Source organism: Bipolaris zeicola (assembly GCF_000523435.1).
Source record: "Bipolaris zeicola 26-R-13 unplaced genomic scaffold scaffold_169, whole genome shotgun sequence".
NCBI classification, from domain to species: domain Eukaryota; kingdom Fungi; phylum Ascomycota; class Dothideomycetes; order Pleosporales; family Pleosporaceae; genus Bipolaris; species Bipolaris zeicola.
The window spans coordinates 24,054-44,245 of NW_006912218.1; the positions used below are offsets into that span (position 1 = coordinate 24,054).

At 48.7% G+C, this 20,192-nt stretch overlaps 8 protein-coding genes across 8 annotated transcripts; 3 read left to right on the forward strand and 5 right to left on the reverse strand.

Annotated features, from left to right (window-relative positions):
* Positions 1 to 1,288: 1,288 nt before the first annotated feature.
* COCCADRAFT_104262 (glycoside hydrolase family 3 protein) lies at positions 1,289 to 3,628 on the forward strand (the record flags this gene model as incomplete). The annotated part of the gene is made up of 2 exons (XM_007717207.1): positions 1,289 to 1,482; positions 1,531 to 3,628. The coding sequence occupies 2 exons, from the start codon at positions 1,289 to 1,291 to the stop codon at positions 3,626 to 3,628; spliced, it is 2,292 nt and encodes a 763-aa protein (XP_007715397.1).
* Positions 3,629 to 4,331: 703 nt separating this feature from the next.
* Positions 4,332 to 8,995, forward strand: COCCADRAFT_104267 (carbohydrate-binding module family 35 protein; the record flags this gene model as incomplete). Its single annotated transcript, XM_007717208.1, has 5 exons — positions 4,332 to 4,771; positions 4,823 to 5,131; positions 5,177 to 6,041; positions 6,231 to 6,333; positions 6,399 to 8,995. 5 exons carry the CDS (start codon positions 4,332 to 4,334, stop codon positions 8,993 to 8,995), a joined length of 4,314 nt encoding a protein of 1,437 aa, XP_007715398.1.
* A 698-nt stretch (positions 8,996 to 9,693) lies between these two features.
* On the reverse strand, positions 9,694 to 10,046 carry COCCADRAFT_104248 (uncharacterized protein; the record flags this gene model as incomplete). Its single annotated transcript, XM_007717209.1, has 2 exons — positions 9,694 to 9,918; positions 9,981 to 10,046. 2 exons carry the CDS (start codon positions 10,044 to 10,046, stop codon positions 9,694 to 9,696), a joined length of 291 nt encoding a protein of 96 aa, XP_007715399.1.
* Positions 10,047 to 10,900: 854 nt separating this feature from the next.
* On the reverse strand, positions 10,901 to 12,502 carry COCCADRAFT_39454 (uncharacterized protein; the record flags this gene model as incomplete). Its single annotated transcript, XM_007717210.1, has 5 exons — positions 10,901 to 11,087; positions 11,148 to 11,464; positions 11,515 to 12,132; positions 12,179 to 12,289; positions 12,344 to 12,502. The coding sequence occupies 5 exons, from the start codon at positions 12,500 to 12,502 to the stop codon at positions 10,901 to 10,903; spliced, it is 1,392 nt and encodes a 463-aa protein (XP_007715400.1).
* Positions 12,503 to 12,952: 450 nt separating this feature from the next.
* On the reverse strand, positions 12,953 to 14,986 carry COCCADRAFT_104288 (uncharacterized protein; the record flags this gene model as incomplete). The annotated part of the gene is made up of 1 exon (XM_007717211.1): positions 12,953 to 14,986. One exon carries the CDS (start codon positions 14,984 to 14,986, stop codon positions 12,953 to 12,955), a length of 2,034 nt encoding a protein of 677 aa, XP_007715401.1.
* Positions 14,987 to 15,511: 525 nt separating this feature from the next.
* COCCADRAFT_39456 (uncharacterized protein) lies at positions 15,512 to 16,173 on the forward strand (the record flags this gene model as incomplete). Its single annotated transcript, XM_007717212.1, has 2 exons — positions 15,512 to 15,565; positions 15,652 to 16,173. 2 exons carry the CDS (start codon positions 15,512 to 15,514, stop codon positions 16,171 to 16,173), a joined length of 576 nt encoding a protein of 191 aa, XP_007715402.1.
* Positions 16,174 to 16,356: 183 nt separating this feature from the next.
* COCCADRAFT_104268 (uncharacterized protein) lies at positions 16,357 to 16,515 on the reverse strand (the record flags this gene model as incomplete). The annotated part of the gene is made up of 1 exon (XM_007717213.1): positions 16,357 to 16,515. One exon carries the CDS (start codon positions 16,513 to 16,515, stop codon positions 16,357 to 16,359), a length of 159 nt encoding a protein of 52 aa, XP_007715403.1.
* An 879-nt stretch (positions 16,516 to 17,394) lies between these two features.
* COCCADRAFT_7638 (uncharacterized protein) lies at positions 17,395 to 19,474 on the reverse strand (the record flags this gene model as incomplete). Its single annotated transcript, XM_007717194.1, has 2 exons — positions 17,395 to 19,323; positions 19,376 to 19,474. The coding sequence occupies 2 exons, from the start codon at positions 19,472 to 19,474 to the stop codon at positions 17,395 to 17,397; spliced, it is 2,028 nt and encodes a 675-aa protein (XP_007715384.1).
* Positions 19,475 to 20,192: the final 718 nt, after the last annotated feature.

Here is a 20,192-nt window from a genome sequence, read left to right on the forward strand (position 1 = left end):
AGTAACTATAGGTCTCGTAATTGGTTACAATGTGTTTCAGACGCGATAAAAGTGTTCTCTTAACTTAATAGCATTATTCATCTCATACCACTTTTCACAAAGCTGTACTAGCCGTTCATGATGAGTATCGAGCCCCATCTTTCCATTTTCATCGCGTGTAGTATTCCACAGCAATCATCAGATAAACTACGCTTCAGGGCAGCGTGAAGAGACACATCCACGTCATCGATATGCAACCCATCAGACCACGTTGGTATTCCGTGATTGAAGGGGTAATGTATGATAGCTTACCGCATACTGACAGGCTTTGAAATTTTCAAATCAAAGTATACCGGCCCTTGGTATAGTTAGTACGAGTAACTTGCCTTAGCGTTCGATTTCGGCACAGGACCCTCGCCGATTTTATATTTCCTAGTAATAATACTTTTGGTGTTTTCTCCTCCTTTTTAAATCCCTCTGATCTTATCTTCGCAATACCCTTCGTTGATGCTATATATTCCAACCCCATTTCTGATGCAGTCGAGACCGGCATTGAGCGCATTGAGATATTTCCACAAGTTGCCGGTCGTCTTGGCTTTCCTGGGCTGGTTTCTTGACGGTACTTTACAATTGCTACTGTCCAGCATGCATATTGGGGTAAGGATGTCAGATTCTCCCGCCGATCCAGATGAGCTGTACTGTTGTCGTGCTAGGCCAAGATTATATATAGTATGTGGGCCGCTAATAAGAGTGTGACATAGGCTGGGGTAGACAGTGAGAGCTATGCCATATATGGTGTAGTGTCCGCTGAAATTGTTAAAAGCAACCTAGCAATTCTCTCGAATAAATTGGGGATAGTAGAGCCATCCGAAGAAGCGCCTGATTATTATTCTCAGTGTGTCTACATACGAACTTTTACCCACTACTACAGTGGACTACACCTAAGCCCTATTTTCGGCGTAAACCTCCCCAAAGAACTCGAATTGATGAGCTTGTATGCAGAGTGATGTGATGCGCGCATCATCTTACATTGAAGCCGGTGGCTGAATGCCGTTTATTTGGTCGGGATGATCGCAGAACACTGTTGCGCAGATCCAGGGGCCCTGTGCGCGGGGTAACAAAGTACTTTTCTGTCTACGGCAAAAGGCGGAGTAAATTTTGATCAGATATGACATGAGCCAATCCGCGTATGAATTTTACCGATCTATTGGTACTTGGAGCTGCATGGTTGACAAACCATAAAAGGTCGACTACCTCCGGCGGTGTATGCGTTGCTTCACGCTGTAATCGTGTCCAGAGGTCAGCCACGATGCAACTCCTTTCTACTGTCATGGTACTTGGTGCCTCGTTGGTATCAAAGTCACATGCAGCAATTGGTCCTGATTGTACCAACGGTCCCTTGAGTACCAATGCGATTTGCGATGTCAATGCGCCTCCTCACGAGAGGGCAGCGGCTCTAGTCGCAGCTATGGAGCCTCAAGAAAAGCTGGATAACCTCGTCAGGTGTGCAAGTTCCTCAAGTCATACAAAGAGTTCTTCTAACAGATTTAGTAAATCCAAGGGTGTGTCAAGGTTAGGTCTTCCAGCGTATAATTGGTGGGGCGAAGCTCTACACGGTGTAGCCGGAGCTCCAGGAATCAAATTTGTCGAACCCTATAAAAACGCCACTTCGTTTCCTATGCCAATCCTCATGTCGGCAGCTTTCGATGATGATCTTATTTTCAAGATTGCCAACATTATCGGGAACGAGGCTCGAGCGTTCGGAAACGGCGGAGTCGCTCCTGTGGATTATTGGACCCCTGACATCAATCCCGTCCGCGATATACGATGGGGCCGAGCTAGTGAATCACCCGGAGAGGATATTCGACGAATAAAAGGGTACACCAAGGCTCTCCTTGCTGGCCTCGAGGGTGACCAAGCTCAGAGGAAGATTATTGCAACGTGCAAACACTATGTCGGTTACGACATGGAAGCTTGGGGAGGATACGATCGACACAACTTCAGCGCAAAAATTACCATGCAGGACCTTGCAGAGTACTACATGCCGCCATTTCAGCAATGTGCGCGTGATTCGAAGGTCGGATCATTCATGTGCAGCTACAATGCAGTCAACGGCGTTCCAACATGCGCTGACACCTATGTTCTTCAAACAATCCTGAGGGACCACTGGAACTGGACAGATAGCAACAACTACATTACTAGTGATTGTGAAGCTGTTGCAGATATCTCCGAGAACCACAAATACGTCGAAACCCTTGCGCAAGGCACCGCACTTGCGTTTGCCAAGGGTATGGATATTAGCTGCGAATACAGTGGATCGTCAGATATCCCAGGAGCTTGGTCGCAAGGTCTTCTGAATATTTCTGTTATCGACAAAGCACTGACTCGACAATATGAAGGTCTAGTCCATGCCGGCTACTTTGATGGCGCGAAGGCAACTTACGCAAACTTGAGTTACAAAGACATTAACACGCCCGAAGCACGACAACTATCCCTACAAGTTACCTCTGAAGGTTTGGTCATGCTAAAGAACGATCATACACTTCCATTACCTCTCACGAAGGGATCAAAAGTGGCTATGATAGGTTTCTGGGCCAACGACTCTTCCAAACTCCAGGGCATCTACAGTGGTCCACCTCCTTACCGACACTCCCCAGTATTCGCTGGTGAACAAATGGGATTGGATATGGCGATAGCCTGGGGCCCGATGATCCAGAACTCAAGTGTGCCCGACAACTGGACTACCAACGCGCTCGATGCGGCTGAGAAATCCGACTATATCCTCTATTTTGGTGGCCAAGACTGGACAGTGGCGCAAGAAGGCTACGATCGCACTACAATCAGTTTCCCTCAAGTGCAAATTGACCTTCTTGCCAGACTAGCTAAAATTGGCAAGCCGCTCATTGTCGTCACGCTTGGTGACATGACTGATCACTCCCCTCTCTTGTCCATGGAAGGCATCAACTCAATCATCTGGGCGAATTGGCCTGGCCAAGATGGTGGTCCAGCGATACTAAACGTCATTTCTGGTGCGCATGCACCTGCAGGTCGTTTGCCAATAACGCAATACCCGGCAGATTATGTCAAGCTCTCTATGCTTGACATGAACTTGCGGCCACATGCCGAAAGTCCCGGTCGTACTTATCGCTGGTTCAATGAGTCCATCCAGCCATTCGGTTTCGGTCTACACTACACCACTTTTGAAGCCAGTTTCGCTAGCGAAGAAGGTCTCACCTACGACATCCAGGAAATCTTGGATGACTGCATACAGCAGTACAGGGATTTGTGTGAGGTTGCACCGCTGGAGATCACCGTGGCAAACAAGGGCAACCGAACATCGGACTTCGTCGCTCTCGCTTTCATCAAGGGTGAAGTTGGACCGAAGCCGTACCCACTAAAGACCCTGATTACATACGGAAGGCTCAGAGATATCCATGGGGGCGCGAAAAAGTCAGCGTCGCTTACGCTTACACTTGGAGAGTTGGCTAGAGTCGATCAATCAGGCAACACCGTGATCTACCCTGGCGAATACACCCTGCTCCTCGATGAGCCTACCCAGGCTGAGTTGAAGTTGACTATTACGGGTGAAGAGACGATTCTCGACAAGTGGCCCCAGCCGCCAAACGGAGGCAATCGGACTGTGTTTTGAGCCCTTTGTGGTGAAATGTAGGCAGTTTGGTTGTAAATAATGTGCGCACGAACAATAGACCAGGCCGTGACATTGATTCCTTGATCTACTCACATGTGAATGGAGATATCTTGTAGATGTTGATGCGAAAACCCCCTTGCAGTTATACCACGACTGGAAGTAGACTGAATGCTACTATCGAGAAAAAGCCATTTTCGAATTCATGTTCCTTCACTCCTCCACAGCACCAATGACCATTTTTGTCTCCAAAGATGCACCTCTCAAAGCTGCAATAAACTCTACCGTATGCTGCAAATCTTCCAAAACCATCGGGACATCCCCTTTTAGTTACTGTTAACATGACGTCGCGACTTCACGTTAGCGTGCGCGGGGTACCATACTACACTTCCTATTTTCATCCTTTACCCGGATAAAAGTCGAAGTCTCTCCTCACATGTACCCGAAACGGAACTGAACCCTTGCAATAAACTCTTGTCATTTTGATGATCGCTACTTGAAGCTGTTGTGGTTATGCCAGGCGATGCAACCCAAGACTGAGACTGTGCGCATCGCGATCAATTTCTCCGTGGCCCGACGCCATGATGCTGCTTCGTTCTGGGCCATGCAGCATGCATCGTCATGTCCACCGGGTATTTAAATAAAGTCTATGAAGCGGCTGCTTGTAGACGTGCATCAATTGCATCTTCAACGACAGAAGACCATCATGACAGCCGCTTCACTTTTGTTCGCAGCATCGCTGCTCACGCATCGGGTTACTGCAAAACTTGTGCGTTCTCCAACACCTCCTATGGGATGGAACTCGTACAATACCTGGAATTGTCTTCCAGATGAAGGAAAGATTCATGAGAGTGCTCGAGGACTCGTAGATCTTGGGTTTCAAAGTGTTGGCTACAACTTTGTGACGGTCGATTGTGGCTGGAATGCAAAAGATCGAGACTCTGATGGCAAGCTCCAATGGAATGAGACACTCTTTCCATCTGGTGGCAAGGCTCTTGGTGACTTTCTCCATGACCTTGGACTTGACTTCGGGCTCTACTCTGGAGCTGGTTACCTGCAGTGCGGATCTGAAGCATTGCCTGCAAGTCTGGGCTTCGAACAATTAGATGCAGAAAGCTTTGCAGAATGGGGTGGAGACAGCCTGAAGTAAAATAACATTATCAAATTTACTCTAAAACAATAGCTGATCTGAATCAGGTACGATAACTGCTATTCTACATCGAATACAACTATGGTCGATTCAAGCTCTGCTGAAGCCCAATCACCCGCTCGTTTCCAACACATGGCGGCTGAGCTGGATGCTGTCAACCGCAACATTCAATACTACGTTTGCCAATGGGGAATTGGAACTAACGTTGGTGACTGGGCTGCCGAAATTGGAGCTACCTGGAGAATGAGCAACGACATCTACAACGCCTGGCGTAGCATCTGGCGAATTACGAACCAGATTGTACCGTACTTTAGACATACCACTACGGGTGCCTTTGCCGACATGGACATGTTGATGTATGCATCTTGTTCAGATCTCGAGAAATAGGCTAACTTAAACAGCGTTGGCCTGAAGGCACTTTCCGAAGAAGAAGAGCGCTTCCACTTCGGCATGTGGGCGATCAACAAGTCGCCTCTGATCATGGGCGCAGCTCTTGACCCGAAGCGCCTCAGTCAATCCTCAATAGACATCATGACAAACAAAGAGGTGATTGCTATTAACCAGGATCCGCTTGCTAAGCCAGCAAAATTGATCCAGCGTAACACCGAAAGCGAATGGGATGTATGGCTAGGTGAGCTTTCAGGCTCAAAACAAGTTCTGGGTGTTGCAAATTGGAGAAATAACTCTCAGAATGTCGAATTGAACTTGGCCTCGCTTGGCATTGCATCAGCCAATGCACGCGACGTCTGGGCTGCGAAGGACCTGGGTGCTGTTTCTGGTTCCCAGACTCTCGATCTTGCCGGTCACGAATTACGCCTATGGGTGCTATCCGATGTGGAGGCAGCTGCTCCGCTAGGTTCTGGCGCATACCATTCAGCTGCTGACGCATCTCTCTCTGGGCCAGCACAAGTAATATCCTGTGCAGAGGGCGCCTGCTTGCCAACAGGATCAAAGGTTGGATACATCGATCGCAGCGCTGGTGTAACTTTCTCCAATGTCAGTGCTGCTTCCGCCGGCAAGAAACTCTTGAGTGTCGACTTCGTCAACTACGAATACGCATTCACTACCGCATGGGATTGGGGTGACAATGCGCGAAACATGACAGTAGCTGTGAACGGTAAAAAGGCGAAGAGGTGGGCTTTCCCACTCTCCGGTGGGAACTGGCAAGAGAGTTTTGGACTGAACATTGAAGTTGATGGGTTTACTGAGGGTAGTGCAAACACCGTAGAGTTCAGAGGCTACGGAGACAGGTTTGCACCGGACTTGGTTGGCTTCAAGGTCCTCGAGTAGCTCAACGGCCTTCGTTGACTGGTGGAATTCAGACCGTAGCTTGAGGCTTTCTGTTGAACTGGAATATTTCTAAGCCTAATCACATATCTATTTACCCTAGTTTGAACCAGGATTTTTCTTATCATACCCTGCACAACGGTGAGCGCCGATCCCATCTTGAAAGAGCTGTGGAGAACCCCGCATCCGGGAAACTGGTGGTGCCACTGCGGGTCAAAAGCCACCGAACATCTGCCATCTGTCATGAGCACAAAAGTACATCCTTCGCTTTGTACGCGTGCACGACAAGATCAAGTATGCAGCTAGTACCGCATATATCTACGCCGCTCACAACAGGTTGGGCGGTAAAGCAAGGCGATCGCTCCTCCACTAGTCCCTTTCTACCTGCGCACGATGCTCCAACCGAGATACATCGTGACCTCCTTAAGAATGGAAAAATCAAGGATCCCTTCATTGACTTCAACGAGCTGTCAGTACGCTGGGTCGGAGACGAGACATGGACATATTGTACCACCTTCGCTGCACCTGAACATTATGGCAAAGCTGGTGCGACTTCCGAACTTCAATTCGAAGGATTGGATACATTTGCTTCCGTCTATCTGAATGGTGTCTTGATCCTCCAATCAGATAACATGTTTGAGGCGCATTGGGTTGACGTTACAGGGAAGCTGAAAGACCGAGACAATGCACTAGAAATCGTCTTTCATTCTGCGCGAAAGAGGGGTCTGGAACTTGTCGAGGAACATAAAGGCCATCGGCACATTGTACACCAGACCGAGATTTCGCGTGGCCCGGTTCGTAAAGCGCAGTATCATTGGGGGTGGGATTGGGGCCCCATACTAATGACGTGTGGGATTTGGAAACCGATATCGCTAAAGACGTGGATGAGTCGGTTATCAAATCTGGACATCCACTACGATCTTTCACATGACTTGGATTCTGCTTCGATTGTAGCTGGGGTCGAATGGGAAGGCCTTATTGATTCGTTGACTTTTACTGTTACGAAGAAAGGGAGCAGTGTTGTCGAATGGAGCAATACCACAGATCTTCGGTCTGGAGATCGCTGCGGAACTGCAAGTGCATCTGGTATCATGGAAGATGTCGAGCTCTGGTGGCCGCGAGGCTACGGCCATCAGAATATGTACACCGTCCAAGCGGAAGCTTACGTACAGTCTGAGACGTCCGAATCTCAGAGACTTCACTCTGTCTCAAAAGACTTTGGCTTTCGTCGTGCCGAACTAATTCAAGAGCCGGATAAGGACGGCCAATCTTTCTACTTCCGCGTCAACAACATTGACATCTTCTGTGGTGGATCGTGCTGGATACCCGCAGACTCCTTTTTGACGCGTCTCACGCCTTCTGACTATCACGCGTGGGTAAAGCTCGCAGCCGATGGAAACCAAACAATGATTCGCATATGGGGTGGTGGCATCTATGAAGCCCATGCATTGTACGATGCAGCTGACGAGCTGGGTGTGTTAATATGGCAAGACTTCATGTTTGCCTGTGCAAACTACCCAGGTCACACAAAATATCTGGAGAGTGTGGAAACTGAAGCCAGACAAAACGTCCAACAAGTACGGAGGCATCCGAGCATCATCCTCTGGGGAGGAAATAACGAAGACTACCAAATTGTAGAGCGCTACGGACTCGACTACGACCCCGACAACAAAGACCCCGAGTCCTGGCTCAAAACAAATTTCCCGGCACGCTACATCTACGAGCATCTCCTCCCAAAGATAGTATCCCAGGAATCGCCAAACACACCTTACCACCCCAGTTCTCCCTTCGGCAACGGCCGCTCCACCGTCTTAAAAGTCGATCCCACAATCGGCGACATCCACCAATGGAACGTATGGAACGGCACAATGGAACCATACCAACGCCTCCCCGAGCTAGGCGGCCGCTTCGTCTCCGAATTCGGCATGGAAGCCTATCCGCACATATCTACGATCGAGAAATGGGTTACGCGGCCAGAAGACCGCTACCCGGGCTCCATGGCCATGGACTTCCGCAACAAAGCGATCGCACATGAGCGACGCTTGATGAGCTATGTGGCTGAGAACTTTCGCGTCAGATATGATCTGAAGGGATTCGCGCATCTAACGCAGGTCATGCAGGCCGATGCTATGGCGTGGGCGTACAAGTCCTGGCGTCGTGATTGGGGATCGCATGGCAGTCGCAAGTGTGGGGGTGTGCTGGTTTGGCAACTTAATGATTGCTGGCCGACCATGTCGTGGGCTGTTGTCGACTACGAGCGTGTGCCTAAACCGGCGTATTATGCTATCAAGCGTGCCATGAAGCCTGTTGCTATTGGTGTTCAACGCAAGGTTACGAGCTGGACTATGCAGCCGGCGGATGAGCTGTGGCAGCGAGATACAGGACATGTTGACATGCGCAAGTTGCGGCAGGAGGTCGAGTATGAAGTTTGGGTTGCTAATAGCACGGTCAAAGAGGTGGAGGGGAGTGTGAGGATTAGGTATGTCTCAATCAAGACGGGGACGAAACAGGGCCAGGAATTGAAGCGAGATGTTCGCATTGCGGTCAACGGGACTACCGAGGTTATCAAGACTCATATAATGAGTGTGGACATCTCAAAGCACCCGGATGATTTTGACTTTACGACAACCGACCCTTTCGTTATTGAGGCGACGCTACACATAAAGGGCCAGTGTGTTGCAACGGACGTATCTTGGCCGGAGCCGATCAAATATCTCTCTTTTGAAGATCGGGGGATCAAGGTGGAGTATTCTGGAGACTTGACTGTGGCTTTTGTATCATCTTCAAAGCCAGTAAAAGGCTTTGTATTTAGCGAGAAAGAGGGCGTACAATTAAGCGACAATGGCTTTGATGTCATCCCAGGAGAGACGCACGAAGTGCAAGTAGATGGTATCGCGGCTAATGAGTTGGAATGGAGTTATGTTGATATGTAACATCGTCCTAAGCATACTTGAACATATAGTACAATATAATACTTTCTACACTAGACTTATACACTATTTGAAGTATTCTCAAGTCCAGCTGAGTATAACACAATTGTTTCTCGGCTTTCATTCTCTTAGTATATATACCTTCAACTTGATGGTACATACTATTGTTCTCGACCAAGGTTGTTCGCAACCTTGTGCACTGGCGCAGAAAATGTACCTATCTATCCTATAAATAATAAACCGCTGCATCTGTCTATTCTATCCTAATCCAGAATTAAAATGGAGGATTGTAACCTAACCCTGTATCATATATATCTAACAAGCGGACAATTGTAAGGGTGTTGGCTTAAGGAGTGTCATATCAAATGTAGTGCCAGGTGTAACATGATTTTATTCGGAACATATAATATCTGCCAGAGCGTTCATACCTGCATATGGGTCGAAGAAATACTTTTACTTCAGTCTAAGCATCGCTCAAAAAGATAATCCCAAATAGTCTGAGCGTGGCCTCTGAGTGCAGTTCAGATAAGCAGAATCCGGATGCTGAGACCTATACTCAGATTTTGTAGTCGCGCACCGAGATCCCCATCGACGAGCCGTATCAAAGGAAATTCAGCCAGTTAGGGAGGAGCTCAACTAGAACAGTTCGCTTCAAAATCATTGATTGGAATACAGCCTGTCAAATCATTAGTGATACTAACTCAAGATTTAGGAAAGATTATATACCATTGTTGTTTTGCTTGCAAGGCTTTCCCTAAAACCAATATTAGCATTAAGACATGTGAAACGAGGCTTCGCCTTACAGCAGTGCATCGGTGGGCTAACAGCCCGAGGCCACCATCGTTTACGCAGAGTCCATCAGGAGCAGCCTGACGGTGTTGTAGATCCATTTTCATGTAATCAGGATCATCTGAGTTCTTGCAGTTCTAATAAGTAACTAGTTAGTCGCAGTTACGGAGGGAGGGAAAGATAGGTTGTTGTGAAGTACCCAATTGCCTTGCGCAACCGTCAAAGACAGCAAGGGAACGATTGCAGCGAGGATAGTAAAACGCATATTGACTGAGAAATATAAGATTGGTTTAGCAAAGAAATTGGACGGCAAGGAAGAGTTCTATATATATAATTTGTGCAATCAGGGGCACTAGTCTAGATAAAGATTAGGCAAATACAGCATGTCTGCAATCGTATTTTGCCCGGCCAGTTAGTATTGTCTAGACCCATAAATCTCGAGAATACGGATGGCCGAGAAGGTCACAGGCTCTTTCTACATCTCTGAAGATTTCCGCCTAAACTGACCCAAAAAAGGCTTTACCAACGCTATGAACGCGTTTTGATTGGCATAGAGCTCTTTCACTACATTTTCATCATCAGTAGGGCACAATACGTTTGTAGGCATGGTGTACGGTTTGTAAGAACGGTGTCTGTTATAGCCTGGAGCCCTTGGACTCTCTCCTTCTCATCTCCGACCTCGGTCCTTCTCCCTACTTACTCTGGCGCTAAGGAGGCGATCGGCAATGGCATTTCACCGCCCCAAATTCATAAATAGGCCTAGCTTCGCTAGTGCTTACAGAACCTTTCAGAGAGACCATTAGTGACGGATTCGGATATCATAATATAGTGGTGAATTCAAGACTCTAGCCTTAGGTAACTAAGCCGGCGGTGTTGCAAGGAGCCACCTCTGGCGAGCTATGGCCATAGTATTATGCTACAGTCGTGTTCAGTGCTCACTTACCGACCACGATGGAATAACATTAACTAGCAAGAAAACTTTAATCAAATAGCTTTCTACATTTGCATTTTATGCATATACATGTAACACAGTGACATCTCGACTTAATTAGTCTCCCATACTTTATGTATTGAGCATACTTACTTACCCATCTAGCACCGTCCTGAAAACTACACATCTCAGATATCGTCTCCAAAGCCCTCTTCTTCATCGTCGGAATCCAGAACCTTGTCGCTGATCTTCCAGAACGCAGTCGGCCCAGCCGGTCCGTGCACGTCGAAATCTTTGTCAAACCATGATCCGACAACGCCTCGTGGACAGCGCAATCCGCCTACTTGGATACCATCGCTACGCCATCTCTCCTCACTGCTTTCACACGTCAGAAATACTCGGCTCAGCGGCGCACCAAGAGTAACGCAAACTTACCCTTCGAAAATTGAAATCGTCTGCCACCTCACTTCGCCCTCAGGTGTCAAGCTCACAGTGCCACGGATGCCAGAGGTCCCATTAGGATCCGATTGAACGTCTATAGATCTTGACTTTCCTTTGAAATGTACCACTGGTAGTGCGGGGTTGTCTGATGGGCCTGGTGCGGTAACATCATTAATTCGCAAATACATGAGTATGTGACGAATGGCTTCGTCTACGTGAAGTGGTGCTCTTGGTTGATCAGCAGGAACTCTTCTCGCATCCGTTTCGAAGTTGTAGTGGTATAGATCAGTGTAATCCAGGAAGCAAACAACCTGAAAGTTATCAGTAAGTTGTCAATGCTATCAGTTTGTAGATGCCATACTCGGGACCAAATTCCTTGAACTCTGTACGGGTCTTTCATATCGAGCGGGAGTTCCGGTTCCTGTAGCAGCGCTATGTAATTTGATTGATCGATGCCCATATCCGGAATGATACCTTCTAAGGAGTCTAGCCATGGCAGCTGGAGTCGGTTGCTCAGCGTTTGAAGGGAAAAGAACGAGTTGTATCCAAGTACGATCATAATGCTTTCAATCATTTCCCAATCTACGCGCATGCTTCCATCTTTGCGGAAAGGGCCCCATTTGTTCTTATCGGTGTAGTTTCTTAAATCGTATACGCGTGATCGGGCATACGGTTGAGTGAAAAGTACATTTTTCCCTCCAGCCTTAGATTGGGGGAAGCCCTTGGAATTGGGGAAGCCGAATAGGCTATGCAATTTTGCGCTCAGCTGACGGCCTTCTTCATCCTCAGCTGGTTTCTGTGTTGATGTTCCAGCCCGACTGAAATGCGATGAGCGACACATGAAAGCATCGTGGTTTTGGGAGATGTTTTCGAAAAGGTCTTTGAGCAAGGCCCTATTGTGACTAATGCCGAGGTTGTCGCATGACATGGTGGCGATAAGACTTTCCACTGTCGATGCAACGAAAGTAAACTCTTCCCGCTGCGAGCGTTAAATGACGAAGTGATGGAAAAGGCGCGAACCCTACCTTGAGGTCATTATCGGCTGATAATAGCATCTTCTGGCATCTGACTAGCCGTTGCAGTTCTTCAACCCACGCAGGCTCTGGATCTGTCGGTCTTCTCCGGCGAGGATCATCCTAACATATAGTCAGCATCATACAATCACTGAAATCTCGCTGTTTTCTTCATACAAAATGTTTGAGGTAGAGAGTCTTATATATCCGCCCATTTTCTCTGATGAAGCTATTGAAGGCCTTGGACGTCTGCGCACAAGCCGCCACATCTTCAGGATTGATTTCTTCAAGGATCTGGAGGAGAACATCGTAGCACAAGTCAAGTAATTTTCTCATCTTTGCGGATATTGTGCCAGGGCTTTGAGTAACAACCGAGCGTAAGAACGACGGGGATCGTCAGCTAAATCGATGGTCGGGATGTACGAATGGTGACGATGTGGGATTCGGAGTTAGCGGAGTTATTGCCGGGGGAAAAATAGCACGTAGGCGCCTTCGCAGAAACGACGAGTATGCCAACGACATGCGTCAAGCGCATTTGATTTGAATGGAAGGATTCGATGTTTCTGCGTCACATAAGAAAAAACTGCACTTTCGTGTATGGTAAGGTTGTGGCCAGTGTGAGTGAGTAAGGCCACTCGCATAACAATTAATCAGCAGGTTTCACTAGCGCGTCGAATTCATCGAATTCATCATACACGGCCTCATCACGAGCATACAAATCGCAAGTATCATGCAAACTGAAAAACGCTAAGATTGTACTAGGGGTATCTAAATATACAAAAAACATTACCATTCCAACCGGTCATCGCATGTCAGCCGTACATCATATCTGTCATCTCCCTTCCACACATCGCCACCTTTGTTGGTGCTAGCGATGATGCGCCTGAGGTCACTGATCATACCTCCTGGACCAGAAGCAAAGACATCAGTTCCTCCTCGTACTGTTCCAGCGACGAATTCGCGCACGATTGCGTCAAGGTTGGGTCGTGCCTGGACGTGGTTCAGGCCGAGATCCGATTTCGACACACCGTGGACAGAAAGAGCGGAAGAAGCATCCTGGGTAGAACCATCTGAGCTCGAGGCGGGGTTGATTTCCTTACTGCAGTCGGTTTCGCCGACCTTTTCTGATGTGGCGGGTGGTGGGATGTCTACTTCCTCGGAGGCACGCGTAACATAGATGTGGATGCTGGTGCGCAGGTTGCGACACTTGCGCTTCAAGATGGCGAGTTCGGGTGCGACCCAGTCGATATCGCTTCTGCGGCGGATGGCCCATACAAGGGACATGTGACGATCGGGGTGTTGCTGTTGGGAGGCGAGATCGAGAAGAACCGGGATAACGTATGCGATGCCAGTTCCACCAGCGATGCAGAGAATGTTGGAGTTGGGGGCGAGGCTGCTCATCGTACGCTCGCCATATGGGCCAGTCATGACGACCGAAATGCGGGCATCGGCCATCAGTCCTTCGTGTGACTCCTCGTGGTCTTTGACGTGAGCGATGCGCTTCATGGCTAGCTGGGCAATCTTCTTGGTTTCACCCTTCCTTGCGCGGAAAATGTACGAGTGCCTCTGACTATCGGCACCAAAGACCGGGAGACTGACTGGGGTGAATGGATGACTTTGCCAGATGCTGCTATCAGGGAAGGTAAGGTAGAAGTGCTGACCGACAGACCAAGCATCTTGAGGGTGGTCAAAGTCCAAGCGCACAATATCGCCATTGACCTCGTCCTTGAAGAGAGATACAGTCGAGGAAGCTGAGCGGAAACCCATGTGACCGGAAGGTAGGAAATTGTAGTGTAACAGAGCCGACCTGACAAGTCTGATACCACGATCGATGAACCAGACAATCAATCCAGGCAAAAGGAAGACCTTAAGCTGCTGCCAGTGGCCCCAGCATGCTCCGATGTAAATCATAGCCAGAACATAGTGGGCCTTGCGGAAGAATTCGTAGCCAGTGAGTTTGATTCCCCAGGGTGTGGAGAGCAGGACTAGCAGTGTCAAGATGATCATCGCAACCAAACCCCAAATCATGTATTCCTGCACAATCCAGGTCTTGGCAACATATGGCTGCGGCTGGTAAAGACGAATCTCGACAATGCACCAGGCGATGGTGTGAAGGGATGACTGGAGGAAGATAATGTATCCGAGCCAGCGATGGAGGAAGTTGAAGCTTTGGTATGGCAGGCCGGTGACAAGCGACAAAATAGATTCGCGGCTCGCGAGCATAACCGACAAAGGCGTGAGAGCATACGCCAAAACGCCAATGCGATCAGACCAGGGGCCGAGAGTACTACGAGTTTGGGTAAGACCAGGAGGATTGGTAACGCCGGGAAACTTTTTCGCAGGAGTGTTCCAGTGGTTGTAGATCATGCCGACGAAAGAGAAGACGATGAGGTAACCGGTCAGGACAGTAAGGGTCAAGACCTGAGTGCGAGTGACTCGGCCAAATATCGGCCTGGCGGCATCTGGGAGGAGGTATTGTCGCGAGTATGATGCAATTGCTTTTTGGAATCGTTCGAGAGCGCTGCGTTTTTGTGGTACTCCTTCACCCACTTCGGCCGGGAGCTGTACACCCGAGGGTTGCGAACGCGCAAAGTGTCGTCCGACACCCCAGATCACCAGGATACCGCCAATGACGGACCACATGATACCGCTGTAGAGCATGGAGAGGTCGTGGGCGTGGTAGACGAGGTCGAGATAGGTACAGTCGTCTGGTACGTTAGTGCAGGGAACCGCGCGGTCAGCATACCCCCAATGGTGTTCTATGGACGATGCTGTGCTCATATTCTGGATATGGCGCGGAGCCAGCATGTTGACGTCCATGTTTGCTGGCGCGCTGGGGACGAGGAAAGGCGACAGACAAACAGCGGATGCAAAGATTGTGTGAGGCTCTTTGCGGCTTCCGGAGAATCGGTGGAGTCGTTATATCTATATAAATGTGGCGAACCGGAGGCGGTAGATAGTGAGCATGTTTCATCGGTAATTCGAGCACGAAGCCAAGCTTCTAGATGAAGACAAGATGTTTAGAGCCGTCTTAAAGGCATGGGTATGTCGCTAGTGCGAGAGCATTTGAGCAAATAACCCCACAGTTTCGGGAGACTATCTGCAAAGGTTGGACCCAAGACGGGACCAGACGACGACCCTGTGGATCGAACATGGCTGGATCAAGGACCCTATGAATATCGCATCACCCGCTGGGTCTGGCTCTGCGGATTAGCGTCGAAGGCCAATTGCTAAAGCCTCTATTCAATCCTTGGGATTCCCTCGCACAGTTTCTTTGTGAATTTACGTTTTTTCAATCTCAACTTTCGCCGTGCGAGATTCTACATCCATTGCGCATCGCCTATCATGATGTCCCACGGAATGTCCGGCATGGCCGGCAACAAAACTTGCGTCACTGAGGTATGTAAAATGCATCTTCAAAATCGCAAATTCGAGAAGAAAAAAAAGATGATGATAGAAAAGTGCAAAATGCTAACATGCCAAAGATGCTGTGGAACTGGCGCGTCGAGGACGCATGCTTTCTCTCCTCCTCATGGCACATCACGAACAATGGCATGATGGCCGCCAGCTGCGTGGGCGCCGTTCTTCTCGTCGTCTGTCTCGAATTCCTGCGCCGCGTTAGCCACGAATACGATGCCTTTCTTCTGCGCCAATTCCAGCGACAACTCCACGCCCAGCAGGCAGCGCTAGCGGCCGCCATGCCCGCCAACTGCTGCGACGGCCCCACGTCCACTCTTGGACTTCAACACGCGACCTTCCGTGCCACCGCATTGCAACAACTCGTTCGTTCTATAATTCACGGCGTCACGCTCGGTCTGGCCTACATTGTCATGTTGTTGGTTATGCACTTCAATGGCTACATTTTCATCTCGATTGTTTTGGGCGCTGGATTGGGCAAGTTCTTGTGCGATTGGCTTGTGGTCAGGATACCGTACAACACGCCAGAACAGAAGGAGGAGAGGCATGCGTCAATTAGTGCGGCTGGACCCACGGGCTGCTGTGCGTAGAAATGTGGGGTCCGGGCAGTGTGGACCGTGGAGTGATTGATAGAGATACCCTTTTTTGATGATAGCGATGGATAGCAAATGAACTAGTTTACAATTTTGGCACCACGCAGGCCCAAGAACTTGGAATTCATGCCCCAAGACATGTCCCATGATGAACTTTGGCTCACCGTAAGTGTAAAAACCTCAAAATGGGCCTGCCAACCACGTTGCTTTAGGCTTTTTCTGTCCACTAAAGTGTGCCAAGTACGAAGCATATACGCACGACCGGGAACAGGGCCGGACTAGAACTTTACCCTCCTCCCCAAAATGTGCTCGCTTGGCGGATCCCTTAGCGTTTCCCATGTCCCTGGGGGCGGGGCACGTGGGTCAAATAAACTCCACAGTGGCGTTGTTGGGACCGGTCAATTCACCTCTTTTGCGCACATTGTGGCGACGGAGCCAAGATACGTAGCCCTCCTTCTCGGTCATCTGTAGTCCGAGGGAGTGGTCGATGTGACATTGTTAGAATCATTTATGCGATTTCCGATTGGCCATTACACAATGACTTGCTTCTGGGTCGTCAGTAAAATGTAACGTTGGCTAAAAATGGTTGAGCTCGACTCGTGTTGTGTATACTGTGAGCATGATATGAATCGCGTCCAGTGTTTGAAAAAGGGCCTGCTTTGTATTTTGTGGCGAGGATGAGATAGACTACCATATTGCACTGACACATTTACATTGCACTAGGTCTTACATTTTCATCTATCTTCAGAACATGATTCAGGAAAACCGAGTGTGGTTGTGAAGGGACCGGTCCGGTGCCTAGCCTCTGGCGGTAGTTTAATCTATACCGGCATCTCCGGCCGGAAGACATGGTTGCAATGCAAAGGCACTGTGAATATTGGGGTGAACAACTTTTTGTGTCAATATGCCAACACAAGATGCAGCATCGCAAGAGTATGCGAGAACGATCCTCTACATTACTTATCCACTAACATGAGATACTAACACATCACTGAGGAATGATGTAAAACAATATGTGACGATTCATTCATTTCCAACTAGTGGCAACATACCAATACGATCCAGCCAAAAGGTAAAAGAGTCATCAAGATCGCCAAGCAAAGTGATAGACCCAGCCAACGCCTAGACATACCCTGACTACTCAAAAACGGCTCGAACTCCCTCATCCGTCTTCGCAAACGTACCTAACTGGAAGACCAAGAAACCCCGCTCCCACTTTTACTTCGCATGCACACTCCAAAGCTTCAAAGCGATTCCGCACAACTTCTTGAGCGCCTGCGTATCCCTGTTGAGTCGCGGGTTGGTCGGTAGAGTATTGATCTTGGTAACACACCTCTCGATTTGCATCCTATAGCTGCCGGCATCCATCTCTCCGAGGAAACCTTCTTCGCCGTTGGCTAGCCCAATAAGCTCCTTGAGGCATTCGGAGGCCTGGCGGCGGTGGATGCCCACGACAGTGTTATTCCTAATGAGGTCTTGGACTTCGCTTGCGAAGTAGAGATTTTCGGTGGCGATGTACTGTAGTACTGCCGTTCGGGCTGCGTGAGCTGGTGATAGGTCGGTCTCGAGGGTGGTATTCTGAGAGACGTTCGGAGCAGTGCCAGAACTCGCTTCTTGGGTGCTGTTCGCCTTCTCGGCGGTGGCAGCAAGGAGTTTCGCGAAGCCACTACTTGTAGAGCCTGGCTCTCTATTTTGTTCCTGCTTGACACTCTGAGCAGTCGCCGCAAGAAGCTTGGAGAATCCGCTGCCAGCAGGTGCTGATGCAGCGCCGATGACTGAAAGCCCTTTAGAAGGAGAAGGCTTTGCTGCAGGAATAATTTGGTGTGAAGTATGTTGAAAATTCGAGTTATTGTTGAAAGATGGTTTGGGGGCATTGTTTAAAACCGGCCTGGGATCAAGTGGGTTCTGGAAAGGCGTCGGATTGTTGAGCGCTGTGCAAATGACCTGAATCCCCTGCATCATATCAATAGCTTGGGGCGGAAGGTAAGGCTCGCCCTGCAGGTACTCGAACACTGCCATAAGACCATCCATTGGCCACATGCTTTTCAACTTTCCAGCACCAGCTTCTTCCAGTGGTATCTCTTTGTCGCATTTCTGGAGCAGGGTATGGATGGGAAGAAGGACCTGATGCGTCATGTCTTGCATAACGTTGGCCGCCTCACAAAGGCCACCGGCCATTAGAGCAGCTTCGATGTATCCAATACCCATTTCAAGATCACGACCATAGATAGCTAGCTGTTCCAACCGATTAATGTATAGTTGGCGGTAGTGATCGAGGAGAGTCTGTATCTTGAATCTCCTAACCTCTTCTTCATGGGCTTGGCGCTTTTGCTCCTCCTCCTGACGACGCATCTCAACCTTGTGGGCTTCCCACTGGTCAAGTATACTATTTGTGATTGTTCGCTGGTTGTATTCGGCGATGATAGGGTCAATGGGATTGTGGCCTGAAGGGAGCAGCTGGAAATTCATTCGCTCTGCACCGAGGATATTCGTAAGCCGTTCCTTAACATAGGCATGACTCTCTTTATATGTTTGGTTTTCATAAAAGGACATGTCTTGAGAGGGTTTCGTATCGGCATCCAACGAATCCGCTGATTGGGGATCCAAAGATTCGGTCTCATCCTCTGGTCCATGAACGCGAAACCCCTGAGCTCTCTGTGCTCGATGATGTTCTATACGATTCTTGGTTACCAACATGTGTCGTTGTTGCTGTCGTAAAGCTCGACACTTTGCTGTCTTGAGCTTGCTTTCTCTCTCCGAGACGACGATCTCCTCATCATTCCGTCGTTTTGCTATTCGAGGATGGTTCGTATTCGTGATGTTTCCGGTAGCTACAACAGGGACGGCTACAGTAGGGACATCCATAGTAGGGACAGCCAAAGAAGGGAAAGCCATAGAAGGAAAATCCACAGTAGGGAAAGCCACTGTAGGGAACGTCTTAGTAGGGGCAGCTACGGTAGGGTAGGTCGTAGCGGAGGTAGCCGCAGGATAAGTTGGTACAGCAGAAGCAACAACAGGAGCAGTAGTCACATGAGTGATGGGCACAGCACGCCTAGCTACAGGAGGCGTAGTCGCATCAGGCCTGGGCATACCATTTTCATCCAAGTCCATTTTTGCGAATATTTCTGCATGCCGCGCGAACAATGCCTAAAGAAGTGGTTAGCAAAGATCTAAAACGTTAGGGGAGGATACTGCGTACTTCTATAATGCTGCTTCTACGCTTTGCCTGCTCCTCGGGTTTGAACATACCAGTCAGGCGATCGGCGTTCGTACGGACGGCTTCCAGAATTTGCTCCATGATCGATGCTCGGGATCGAAATGATTGATTTGTTCGCTATGGTGACGCAGTGAGTGAAAAGAAGATGCATACGCTTTTTTGAGAATGAAACTTCGAAACGTGAAAGATTGGGTTGATAGTGTGATTTTTGAGTCTAGTACCTTGCTTGAGATTGCTATTCGCATAGAGGTGGCGTAGATTAGTTCAAGGGGGTAATTTCAGATCTGACAAAGTATAGAAAAGTAGTTAGCAGTGATGGTTTACAGTGTCGAAGTAGTCAAAAGCGCGTCTTTGTGTACAAGAAACTTGTTTGGAGCACAATGAAAGGTTATCGTTAGTTCGCTAGAATGATCGAGAGTGAATTGGAAGGCGTGTTGTCGAAGCAAGCGGTTTGTTTGAACAATTGAATCGCTGATCATAGTTCGGGAAGTCGCCTTGATACCCAGTGATTCCCCTATCTACAGAAAATCCCGAAGAGTGGGAGGTCATTCAGCATTTAGGTTTTTACTCCTTCAGTTCCACAGTGCATATATCTATCGTCCAAGACAGATTATTCTTCAAGATAATATCTCTAGGATCCGATTTTGCAATAGGAAAGATACGCACACATTTCATACTATCGGTTGTTTCTTACTTACTAGCTGCATTAACACCGCACCAGCCTTACATTTCTGTTGGAACATAAGACTGTATCGCCAAAGAAGAGTAGTGACCAGATTTATCCGCTTTGGCAGGCGGT